This window comes from Podarcis erhardii (genome assembly GCF_964252035.2).
Source record: "Podarcis erhardii genome assembly, chromosome: 4".
Lineage (NCBI taxonomy): Eukaryota > Metazoa > Chordata > Lepidosauria > Squamata > Lacertidae > Podarcis > Podarcis erhardii.
Genome location: NC_138508.1, coordinates 80,292,841 through 80,305,359, shown reverse-complemented (window position 1 = coordinate 80,305,359; position 12,519 = coordinate 80,292,841). Strand labels below are relative to the sequence as shown.

At 41.4% G+C, this 12,519-nt stretch overlaps 1 protein-coding gene across 2 annotated transcripts in view; it reads right to left on the bottom strand.

Moving 5' to 3' along the window:
• Positions 1-12,519, bottom strand: part of SH3RF3 (SH3 domain containing ring finger 3) — a 214,718-nt gene that overhangs the window by 30,455 nt on the left and 171,744 nt on the right. For both annotated transcript variants that reach the window (XM_081858073.1, XM_081858072.1), the window contains one exon: positions 1,804-1,904. In XM_081858073.1, the coding sequence (XP_081714199.1) occupies positions 1,804-1,904 (101 nt within the window). The remainder of the gene's footprint in view (positions 1-1,803; positions 1,905-12,519) is intronic.

Sequence of the window (12,519 nt, the reverse complement as noted above, 5' to 3'; positions counted from 1 at the left end):
TGGGTGGATCCCTCATCTGAAACCCTGATAAGCCACTGCCAGTCCGTGTGGGAAATAGGATGAACCAATTGCCTGACTACAAGGCAGATTCCTATGTGCCAACAGATAGTTCTCTTCTTATACAAATACATTAAGGAGTCATGCTGAAACACAGCTTTGTGCAATGTTCATCCTGAGCCATGGTTCCATCAAATAGCCTTGTTTCAAACAAACCAGTTAATGTTTATCATAGTTTGCTGGCTCAGATGAAATGATCTAACCACTGCTATGCCAAACTGGGTGCAAAAGCAATTGCATGGGAGAAGGAGAGCAGAGCACACTGATCGAAGGTTCATTGCAGCTCATTCACAGTGGGCTAAGCAATAACAGTTAAGTGTGATACCTGAAGATGGCTTCTGTCTCAATGCATCTCCAGGTAGGGCTGGGAGACAAGAGACCCATTTAAAATTCTTACGCTGCTAGTCAGTGTGGATCAGTGTTTCCCAAACTCAGGTCTCCAGCTGTTTTTGGACTACAGTTCCCATCATCCCTGACCACTGGGTCCACCTAAGGATGATGGGAGTTGTAGTCTAAAAACAGCTGGAGACCCAAGATTGGGAAACACTGGTGTAGCACAATTCAAAGTGTAGGTGCTGACTTTTAAAGCCCTAAACGGCCTCAGCCCAGTATACCTGAAGGAGCGTCTCCACCTCCATCGTTCAGCCCGGACACTGAGGTCCAGCTCCAAGGGCTTTCTAGCGGTTCCCTCACTGCGAGAAGTGAGGTTACGGGGAACCAGGCAGAGGGCCTTCTCGGTAGTGGTGCCCATCCTGTGGAATGCCCTCCCATCAGATGTGAAGGAAATAAACAACTATCTGACTTTTAGAAGACACCTGAAGGCAGCCCTGTTTAGGGAAGTTTTTAATGTTTGATGTTTTATCATGTTTTTAATATTCTATTGGGAAACCCAGCCAGATGGGCAGGATATTAATAAATAAATTATTATTATTATTATTATGCTCAGCTAGATGGGCCAATGGCTTGGCTCAGCATAAGGCAGCTTCTTATGTTCCTGATTATGGACATTCTAAAGACGTTGTGCCCTCATTGAAAAGGGAAGTTAAAAGCAGGGTAATTTAGTTTCCCGAATTTCTCCTTTGGGCAAAGCAGATTATTAAATTCAGATTTATTTTTGGAAATATACATCGGGCCCACACTTGGGTTTCTGTTTCAGCAGTATAACTTATGTCAAATACATACAAATATAAAACACATCCATTATGAGATTTATTTAAAGACATTTAAAGTCTTATCCCTGATAGAGTCAACCTCTTCTTCTTCTAAGTAATAGTTAATCAACCTGAATCTTCTTTTGCCTAAGCTGAAGCTTTTTGCACATATGATGTTAATGCTATGTCTTCGTTATTCTTTTTCTACAGTGCACAACTGGGTGGTTTGTTTTTTTTTCATTCTAGAAACTGTGCGTCCTAACAAAGATGGTCTCAGGTGTTCAATTGTACAGGAATGTAATGGTTTAATTTGCGGGAGCAGATTTCTGCAGCTGATAGCCACTCAGCCTGCTATGCAATGATTCATACATCTGTAATAAATATCTTGGAAGCTAAAAAATGGGCTATATAAAGGTGACCTGGCCTTTCACTGTTCATTTTTCAGCTCCGGCAGAAGGCTGGGTTATGTTCAAGACAATGATAACTACATGAGAAGGGTTCCTGTCGCAGAGCTATTATTTCAGACGGCAAACAATGAGAGACAAAATGTGTTGCGTATCCTTAAAACAATGTTCAGTGCAAAATGGAGGCTTACATGTTGAGGGGCAGCTGGACCTTTGATGGCGTTCCCTGATCTCCAATGATTGCACTTGTTCTGGGTCCAGTCATGGTTGCAGTTCCAGCGAAAGTAGAATCCTAGGAATGAAAGAAAAACAGAAAGAAATGAAAACAAATAATTTCACAACATACTTAAGATTTGTTCGGGAGTTAGAGCTGTGCTCTCCCCCCCCCCCCCCGAATCCCAAAGACTTTCATTGGCATGGCTGCCCTAACCATTGACATCCTTGCAATGTTAGCTTAATGTTATGGGCCAATATCAATAAAGAGCTCTTTATACAAGGCTTCCAGATGAATAGATTTCAGATTATTCGTGCTTCGAATCACTCACAAACTGGTGACTCACATACTCAAGGTTTGGCTTGAAAGGCAGAGCTACTATTGTTCCAAAGGCAGTGAAAGTACCTCTAATCCCCTTACAATTACCATAAGTACTTTTTGAAGGCCTCTCTGGTTGATCCCTGCCATTCATGTTCCTAAAAACACCTTGGCACTTATGTACCAAGTCTTCCCTGGTTTGTTTGTTAATTTTTATTTTTTGCAGTTTCAGGTCTTGCTGCTGCTGGTAGCTGTTTTCTTGGTGGCTTGTGGAGAACAGCAATGATCTGCTCACCTGGGGCTCTGGGGGAGCGGCATTTACTGCATGGTGCAGCCATGGCTGGTCCAAGGAGGCCGCCATCTTCCTGCATGGTTGGGGGAGGGGAGGATCACTTGGCACCACCTTCCTCTGGCTGTGTTGGACCTACATGCAGGCTGACATCCCTGCTGACAGTTGCAGGATTTACTACCAACCCAGTCTGTTAGGTGTCTGTTCAGTGTAGGAGCGGGCAAGTTAACATATGGACCTTGCTATGGTTTACTCAGTCGCCATATCTGGAATTTTCTCCTGCATGCAAATTGGCCAGCTTGCAAGCTTTCAACTATCTCATAGCAACCGTCACAACTTTGACGGATAAAGCATTGGGATCCTTAAGTCATGCAAGTACCCTGTTAAAGGGGTTCAGGAGGGGTGACTCTGTCCGGGATTCCACATGGGGACCGATGGGCCTCTCCCAATGGCACCCTGTGTGGGGTCGTGGCACGTGGTCCACATTGCGGACAACTCCCCAACACAGGGTCGACCCCAATGGGTTCCTATCAGAGAGGATGCAGGCTGCCTGATGTTGGATACATGCTCAGTGTTTTAGCCAAACCTACTCTTATCTATAATCAATAAAATTGTGGCCTAATTCAACCCAGTACCAATCTCTGTTCATTTCCTTGGTCTTCCCTGCACCAGCTGTGGACATCATGAGTCTGTGGTGGCAAAGGAGTGCTCATGGAACCCCTGTGAACACGCCACAGCCAATGCACCTCCTAAACATTGATGTGCTGGTGCATCTTGCCTTGTGGCTGATGTATATTCAACTCAACAATACATATTTTGCTTTACAGCAACTCTTTTTTTTATTACCTTAAGGCATGTTTGTTCAGTTTTACACATTCTAGGAATATATTTCTGGCACAAGGAACACTTGATTGTTCACAACAACGATTATAGCTCAGCTGCAACGTGCCCAGCAATCTTGGCAGTCTTGGAACTTGGAAAGCAAATCTTTGCGTCTGCTTTCAAGGACCTGCTCAATATCTCTATCACAGGAGCAGCATTTAATTTGAGAAGTCGCATCGTTTTCCGGACTTCCGGGTTAGCGCGATCGGCTAATGGCGGATTCCCTCCGAGCTCCGGAGGGAATCTGCTCAGCGGGGGCTGGGTCTTGCCGTGCCGGCGACACGGGGACCCTTAAAAACCTCGGGCGCGAATGACCGGGGACGTGGTGACTCGGCGGGCACCGCTAGCGCCCTCCCGACCCGCGAAGGAGCCTTTTTAAAGGCTACGGAACGGGTGCCGGGGAGCGGCGTGGTGCTGTGAGTCCTCTGCTTCCCCCGCTGAGTGAAGCCGCATGCCATTTGCCGGACAGCGCTGACTTCTTCCGTCTAAAATTCGGACTTAAATTTAAGAGCAACAACCCGTGAGTAATCTGGAACCGAACTTTTGAAATTATTTATATTTGGATTTGGTACGAGCGGGGGTAGGTGAAAAGAGGAAGTCCGCCTCACCCCCATTGTAAACAGCTTAACAGCAAAGATCTGTCAACTAAGGTTGTGAGAAGAGTCGTCGCTCATTTTTTAGTGATCGGATAAAAGATATTAACTCCACGGATTTTAAAAGATTAAGTTATCGTGCTGGAGGGCAAGAGTTTAGATATTTGGATTAAGTACCACTTTTCTAAAGACTGGGAGTAATTTGTGAAAGAGCCTGCGGTGGATTTACAAGTCTTTGACAGCTGTCAGATTAGCTGTCAAGGTCTGGGAATAACTGAAAGTTTTAACTCTTAGCCGATGATCTGGATATAAAGTAATTTAAAGTAAAGGAAAATTGATACAAATAACATTGACTTTTGGGTCGAAAGTGAAAGGAATACTAAGTAACAAGAATCCCTCTAGAGGGGATCTACGGACATTACAAGATGGAAATATGTCGGGAAATGCGAGCAGAGCTGCAAGAGCTGGTTGTTCTCATGAGAAAGCTGCAAGAGACGTATGAGCAAGGTCATGTTTGGTCTACAAGCCCTTTAAAGCTGAAACCAAAAGAGAATATAATCACTGAGAAGGAAAAGGGCCTGATACTCAAAACACCGGCAGCTGGACAAGAAAGGAAACTAAAGAAAGAAGAGGAGGAAAAGACATTTGTCAAACAAGGGACGGCTGAAGGGATACAGAAGATAAATGAGAGCCGAGGACCTATCAAGATGACTTCAAACCCGACCAGAGTGAAAGCTGGACTAGCTGGGATGTATGAACTTAAGAAACAAAGACAGAGTTTCACACTTAAACAACTTGACTTGGCTGAAAAAATCATTGACAGTATTGGGAAAGTACTTTTTCGAGTTTGGGTATTTAATATAAAAGATTTTCAAAAAAGCCGGCTGAGAGGGACTGAAGGGGACCTGAGAGCCTTGGACGTTAGGGCACCGGGTTAAAAAGATAGACTTATGGACCTAGGTTTGGGGTGAAAACTGGGGATGGAAAAGGAGGGTTTGGGAGCCCGAAGGGGATCTAATTTTCACTATGCAGTGTAAAAATTCTTTTTTCCTTTTTTTATCTTATTCTTTAGTAATAAAATGGGGAATTCGTGGACGGGAACTAGGGACAACCTTAGGAAAAATATTTTTATTTTTATTCTATATTTTTTCTGCTTTTCTATCCTGTTTATATATGAACAAGATATATAGTTTAAGTGTCTTTGATTAGATTAAAGCAAACACAATATTGAAATAATGGTTAAAACAAGTGATGATATTAAGGTTAAAACTTGCTGAACAAATATGGGAAATGGAATACAAGAAGGGGAGGCGTGGGGAAGTCCAGAAAAGAAGTTACTGAAAATGGGAATTAAAAGGTGGAATTTTTCTTTTTTTTCTTTTTTTCTGTAATTTTTCGTTATGTATGCATCTTTGTTATTTGTATTTTTCAAAAATGATAATAAATATTATTTAAAAAAAAAAAAAAAAAAAAAAGAGAAGTCGCATCGTTTTCCTGCTAAATCGTTTTCTTATTAGCTCTGTGTGATAATAATATTTTACATGTTTGTTGAAAAATAGATTATTGTCATTTGCTTTGTTCTGAGTATTACTTTTTTTTAATAACTGGGACTGCTCATCTCTTTAGTGAAAAGGGATGAAACACAGAACAATGAAAAAATAATTATGGTCATTATAATACAGTTTGTATTGAAGTTTATATTGCTTTCCATTCCGATCATATAAAGCATTTTCATAAGAGAAACCAGACAGAACTTACAACTGGGTACAAATATAGATATAGTTTTCTATGGATTCTAGTGGCATGAGGCTACCCAAGGGCACAGGATAATTTTTGTTGTTATTGCAACAAGAAAGAAGGTAAAAGCCTGTCTGAATATAGAAGGAAGAAATTTGGAAGTACTTAAAACCCTGGAAGTACTTAAAAGTAAACCCAGTGCTCCATTCATCAGAATTCAATCTATCATCTGAGGTTGAATTTGGCCCTATGGTATTAAAAGTTTCCAAGGTCTTGTATCTACTTGAAAGTGGCGGGTTCACTTATTCAGCTATTAAAGAGACCTTGGATGGAATATATTTATAAATCTCACCTCTTCTTTATGAAGTCTTGTGGGATTTTTCAAATCCACGAGTTGGAGGCGCATTTCATAAGCTGTGAAGTGTGACAAACTTTTAATGCTTCTTTCCAGCTCAACGTCTAATAATCTTAAAACTCCTTCCTTCCAGTAGCACCTTAAAGACCAACTAAGTCAGTTCTTGGTATGAGCTTTCGTGTGCATGCACACTTCTTCAGATACTTCTTCAGTGTATCTGAAGAAGTGTGCATGCACACGAAAGCTCATACCAAGAACTGACTTAGTTGGTCTTTAAGGTGCTACTGGAAGGAATTTGTTTTGTTTTGACTATGGCAGACCAACACGGCTACCTATCTGTAACTTAAAACTCCTATCAGTCATTTACTTAGCTGGTGCCAGCACCAGGAACTGGCGCAAGGGCAACGATGCAGAAGCATCCCTTTGATGCTGAGCCTCGGACTTCTCATTCAGTATGCATTGATCTCCTAAGAGCAGAGGCACGTGGGCCGTGCATAAGAGCAGAGAACTTTGCTGAGAAGATTTCGGAGGGAGGGATACATTGGGCCTAAGGCAACCTTATCCTAAAAAAACAAGCAAGCAAACAAAAACCCTAAAAAAAAAAAAAAGTAACCTGAAACAGCAACAGTCTTCATGCGCTGGAGGCAGGTGTGCGCTCGTCACCTATCCTTATATGTAATGTAAAGTGAGACATGTTTGCTTCATGCGTAAGCCTACACGCATCACCGCGGAACTGTTCCCTCTGGGCAGGGGGGAAGTAGAGAAAGATTGTACCAATCAGACTTTCCTATGTGTGGATCTTTGTGGTGTTCCCACGGCGGGAAGGCAAATATGTTCAGCCCTTCAACACACGAAGACAACTGCCTGCACAAGTGCTTGAACTGAGCCCATGTCAAGGGAACCTTGGGTGCCCGTAACAGGATGCTCGTACCACGTTGCATCCAACAGAACAGAATAAGAACCCTTGAGAGCACGGGCCATTTCAGTAGCAACTGCAGTGTGCTTGATTTACAGGCTGGACATGCTTTTCATTTATTCAGACTTCTCTTCCTATCTGATGCCAAGCGCTCAAGGTGAGTCACGTTAGCCTTGTTTGCACATAATACTAAGGCAAACCATGGCTTTGGCATGAAGAAGAAAACGTGCAAGTTTCTGGACTTAAGATTGCAGCTGCAGTGTTGGGCTGCCTGGGGCTAAGACATATTTTGGCTTAGTGTTATGTCTGAGCCAGAGCTCAGACACGTTTTACTTTCAGCCTGAATTTTGCTTTTTTGAATTGTTTTCTGCAATTTTTGGGGAGTGGGAATCGCTAAAAAAGCAAGTCTTTTTGTTGAGCTGAGCACAGTAAGAAAAATACCAGTATAGGTCATTATTTTTGCAAGTGGGTGGGGGAAAATGCTATTGTTGATGCTATTAGTGAAGATACCACCCAACAACTCCTATTCTGATTTCAAAACAAATTCAACAGAATTTCACAGCAAGGAACTCCTTCTCATTGTTGTTAATGAAAGGAATGTGTCTTTTAATGTATGGATTATATAGCTATATCTTATTTTTAAGGAGAAAGAGAGATGCACTCCGATACACACATACAGGTTAATAATACGCCATCATCTGGGAATAGCTGAAGTAGAAAACAGGCTAATGGTCCTTGAGATTCATGCTACTCATTTCTGTCAAATCCACTGACTATAAAACAATGGGTCATGCAATCACTCCAGGCCTTAATGTTCTTGGAAATAATGTGGAAGCACTTAATTCATAGTTGTGTTACCAAGTATTGGCAAGAAAGAACTACAGTCAAGATCAAGTATTCTCATCAAATGTTAATTACCAAAGTGGGAGGTAAAACATCCAACAGCTCCAGCATACAGCTTTCCATTTAATGGTGCCATATATTTTAAAAACACCCCTATATATACAGATAAACATAATTACAGCTGCAGATGGGCACACACCATCTACTTGTCTGCTGCGGAAGGTGATGAACATCAATCTCTCCTATGGATTTATTTAGCCTATAAATTATTGAGCCATCTGTGGCACTTCTAACCTTCCCCTGCACCAGCAGGCAGCACAAGAGGTTGGAGAATAAGCTGCATTTTCTTGTAGCTGGACAGGAACATCACAGTGGCTCAGCAATACCCAGGAACACCAGTTCCATGAAACAAGAGTCCCACATGGCTATCGGGCCTGGCAAAGGACTGAAGCAGTTGCTACTGTCCATGTAAGTTTCCACCTTCTTGTGAATTCCTCCCTTTAATTAGGATGTTCCCTACTTTCCTGTTTGTATGCTACGCAGCCCCGATAGGAAAGCATTAGGCTGCCATTGAAAGTAGCGATGGTTCTATGCTCCCATGAGCAATTTCCATTGTGCCCACCTTCTGTATAAAGAATGCCACTATGTCCTTAAATTTAATTTGCTTGGCAGAGGGCTGTACAACTATTTGACGGATTTACTTGTTCACTTCCAGATTGGTGCCTCAAGTTATAATCGGCAACATTAGGGCTGATTCAGACATTCAAAAAAACTCATCCCTGTGAGACCCCCGCCCACATCTGTCCTAAGGGATGCATTCATAAGAAGAACGAATGTGTGACCTGGCCGATCCAAGTACTCAGAAGTAATTCTTATGAATGTGGCAGCTACAACATGGGGTGAAACAACAGTGGAAACTATGGAACTGTAGCTGCTTCCTTGGCTGGCCGGCAAGCAATACAGTACGTTCTCCATGTGAATGTCTACCTGGGAGGCAGCGTGGATGTATTGCATGCTCCTGACAATGGCATAGCCAAGTTATTTTAATACCATGGTTGTCCTAAAAAACTGTACTCCATACTGGTGATGTGAAACTTGGTGGACTAATGCAATAGGTAAGGTCATAATATAACCAGCTAAACACTAACCCTCGCATTAGACTGCCCCCCCCCCCAACTCAAATATGAATTTAAGGTGTTTAAAATTCCTAAGATTCCAATTTGACATCTTTTGTGGGTTACACTCTGAATGCAGAGCAAATTCAGATTAAAAGCCCAGTTCAGGTAAGACTTGGGACTTGGCTACATTAGCCAAGTGTTTTGAATGCATTATAAACATGAAACGCCAGATGGCACCAGAGAGCAAAAGAAAATTCTAAGCGATTTTCCATAGCTTTTTTTCCCTTTTGTTATAAGTGATTTAATTTCTGACTTATAGCATCCCCCCCCCCCCGGTGTGTAGATCCACCCCAAGTAGCTGGATTCAAGAATGCATGCAGAATAATTCTAAAAGCATTTACTTGGAAGTAAATCACATTATTTAAAATGTAATAGAAGCTTGATTTAGTTGGCACCCTGTGCATGCCAACAATGCTTTTATTCTGGCGTCTTCCTCACTAAACATATAGACTGATATTGGGAAATCTGCATTTTTTCAACTAGTTCTTTTCACTGGAATGTGTTTTAACAGAAATGAGCAGAACTGACCCTACTTTACTTGCACATCATGCTTTGGGTAAGGCAGGGGGTAGAAAGATGTTAACACAGACTTAGGCATATTACATGTGAATCCACCACCTATTTTCTAATAAATGTGCTTGTAATCCTAGTGTTTTGTCTCCAGGAAGCTACAACTTAAAGTATTGGGCCAAGGAATAAGCCTAATTTTATGCAAAAAAAAATAAAACAGAAATAGAAATAAAATAAAACTCATGAGCTAATGTGATATGTTTTGAGTACAACTATCATTATCCATAAAAGTAATATTTCTTTTGGAGCAAAACAAAGAATGGTTCGTGTGCAGGATATAAACTCTGTCCAAATCCGAAACCAGAAGGGATTTGATTTGTTTCCTTCCCAGTCTCCCATGCAGAGATGTAGAGGTAAACCTTTTCCCATTGGCTCCTCTCCATTTTAAATATAACCTGTCTGCTTCTTATCTCAAGCCTCCCAATGCGATACTATAGTTTGAAACTTTATATTTCCCCCCACTCTTTTCTTGACTGCAAATCAGACCTCCCCTGCCCCACTTCCCTTTATATTAGGAAAACCATTCTGCTGAGCTCAGTTTGCTTGTGTTGCTATCTTAATGCAGCAGATGAACCTACACACAGGGTGTTTGTTGTCCTATTCGAAATGTGTGTGCTCTTCAGCTGGGAATCATGTGCCGGTTCTTATCGTGCACCAGTTGACTCTCTATTCAAGACTCGGATTTGTTTGCAAGCAATGCCTTTCCCTTCTTCCTTCTCTGCTTCGATTGTTACACTGGGGGTGCAGCCAGCCATACTTCATTATTTATGAGATGTATCTCTGGTCAGAAAAACCAGGGGATTTGGAGCAGGGTGACCTGTGACCTCTCTAAATAGCAAGGAAGAATAATTCATAAGGGGTGCAAATGGAGGGAAGATGAGCCATCTGAGGCCTAGACAAGATTAGTGAGCCAAGTGGGACCAACTCAGCTGAAGCAAAAGGCACTTCGCTTGTGGACAGCGCCCCTGCTAACCTAACAACTAACCTCACTCCTGCTTAGGTTTATCATTGGCTCGCAGCTGTACTACATTCTCTCAGTGCCAATCAATTTAACTAGCCAGTAAGAACCCTCTGCTTGACAGACACAATAATTTAGGAGGCCATTATTTATGTTTAATGTGTTGCACTCAATGTGCCAGCATCAAATATGCTAGATGCATAGTCTATTGAAAGGGAACACAATAGCAATCGAGTCAATACTTGCTAAGACACACACACACACACACACACACACACACACACACACACACAACCTTTTGCTTCCTAGCTCCTTCACTATTCCTCTGGAAGTTATGAGTGTGATAGATTTTCCCCGATTGTTGTGGTCAGAACCCAATGCTTTATTTATTACTTCCAAGCTTTAAAAACAATGAAAACTTCTTCTTCTTCTTTTTAAGACCACCACTTATTTTCAAATACATTCAAAGCAGTATAAGACTTCTACATGCATATCGTTAAAGAGCACGAAACAGCTAAGGTGGTACCATTTGCAAAAAAAAGAAAAGAAAAAGAAAGGCAAAATACCGTAAATCTTGGATAGTTAAAACAACAGTATCTTAAAGTGCAGTTTCTGTGGGGGATTTTATGCTATACTGTGGTGATTTGTTTTCATTGCTGAACATATTCTGTAAGTTTATTTTATAGGAGTGTATTGGTTTGAATGTGGGGCGAAGGAAGTTTTAAGTATGCAGCAAGTAACCTTAACGCTATGGATTAATTTTTTTATTTTAATGTCCAGTAATGTTTATGACCTGATGAAAACATCTTTTACAGAATATTTATTTAAATGGCTTTGCAATGCTGTCAGCAAGTGTGCCATGCCTTAATTAACAAATATGAATTCCTTGGGATTTTGTATACACATAAGAAGACAAGGATACTGATGAGACACCTAGTTTAGTAACTGATAGATTATTGTACAGATAGACGACTATACGCATTTTAGCACAGACTGGATTTCCTTTTCTTTACAGATTGAGAAAATGTTTCATTTTCAATGCAGAAACTAGCTTCGGATGAAGAGTCTGAGGGTAAGAGCTATATAACTGATACAGCTTCACCTATTAGAGAAAAAGTGTTTTTCTCCACTTGGAACATATTCATTCTATCACTGAATAAAGAGCCTTGTAATCAAGTGAAGATCAACCAAACAATTTCCCACTGTTTTGATATATTTACAGGTTCTGGCACACAGTGGTCTGGTTTGCACATAGCACGAAGCCCAGCCATGGCTAAATGTGTAGGAGGAAGTATATGGAGACTCGCCAGGAAAAACAATGGCTGCCTTCACACCTTCCCAAGTCCAGCTGCTGCTGCTCTACTCAAAGCTAAGTCATTGTTTGGCTTAGCACTACATCTGAACCCAGACTCATGGTTTGCACTAAGAGATGTAGCCAAGGTTTGCTCTTGGCTGACTGCCTTCAACAAGTCACTCAAGTCCTACCGACTCCCATCACTTTAAGTTCACTCACTATTCCTCCCACATACGCTCTTAGTAATTAAAACTGCATTCATGTATATATTTTAGCATAGTTGGCCCTTCTTTTCCATGATGAGCTCACATATTACTGCTGGTATGTGAATCCAGGAACCATGTGGACCTTTCCAATGCAGTTTGTCCTGTCCACATGGTTCCAGTATTCAAACAAATGTCGTAGCAACGTGAGATCTTGCCACAAGAAAGCAGTTCTTGAACTACTAGAGGATCTCTGCTTCTTGTTCTGTGAAACAGTCAGGAAAAGAACTACTGATCTCAGCTTCTCAGCAATCCAAAGAACTGTTGAGGCTGAAGGCTGGTGAACACAAATGACATGTGGTTATTTTTCTAAGTGTAAGTGTGTAAGTCAGATACATGAAAGCTACTTACACAGGGACAGCGGCAATCATGCCCACTTTTCCTTCACAAAATGTCTAACATAAAACCCGTATTAACATTTCTTTTCGTGGACATACATCTAAGTATATACGGCTGCATAAAGTAAATAAAGTGTCATTTGTTTGTGTAAATGAAAT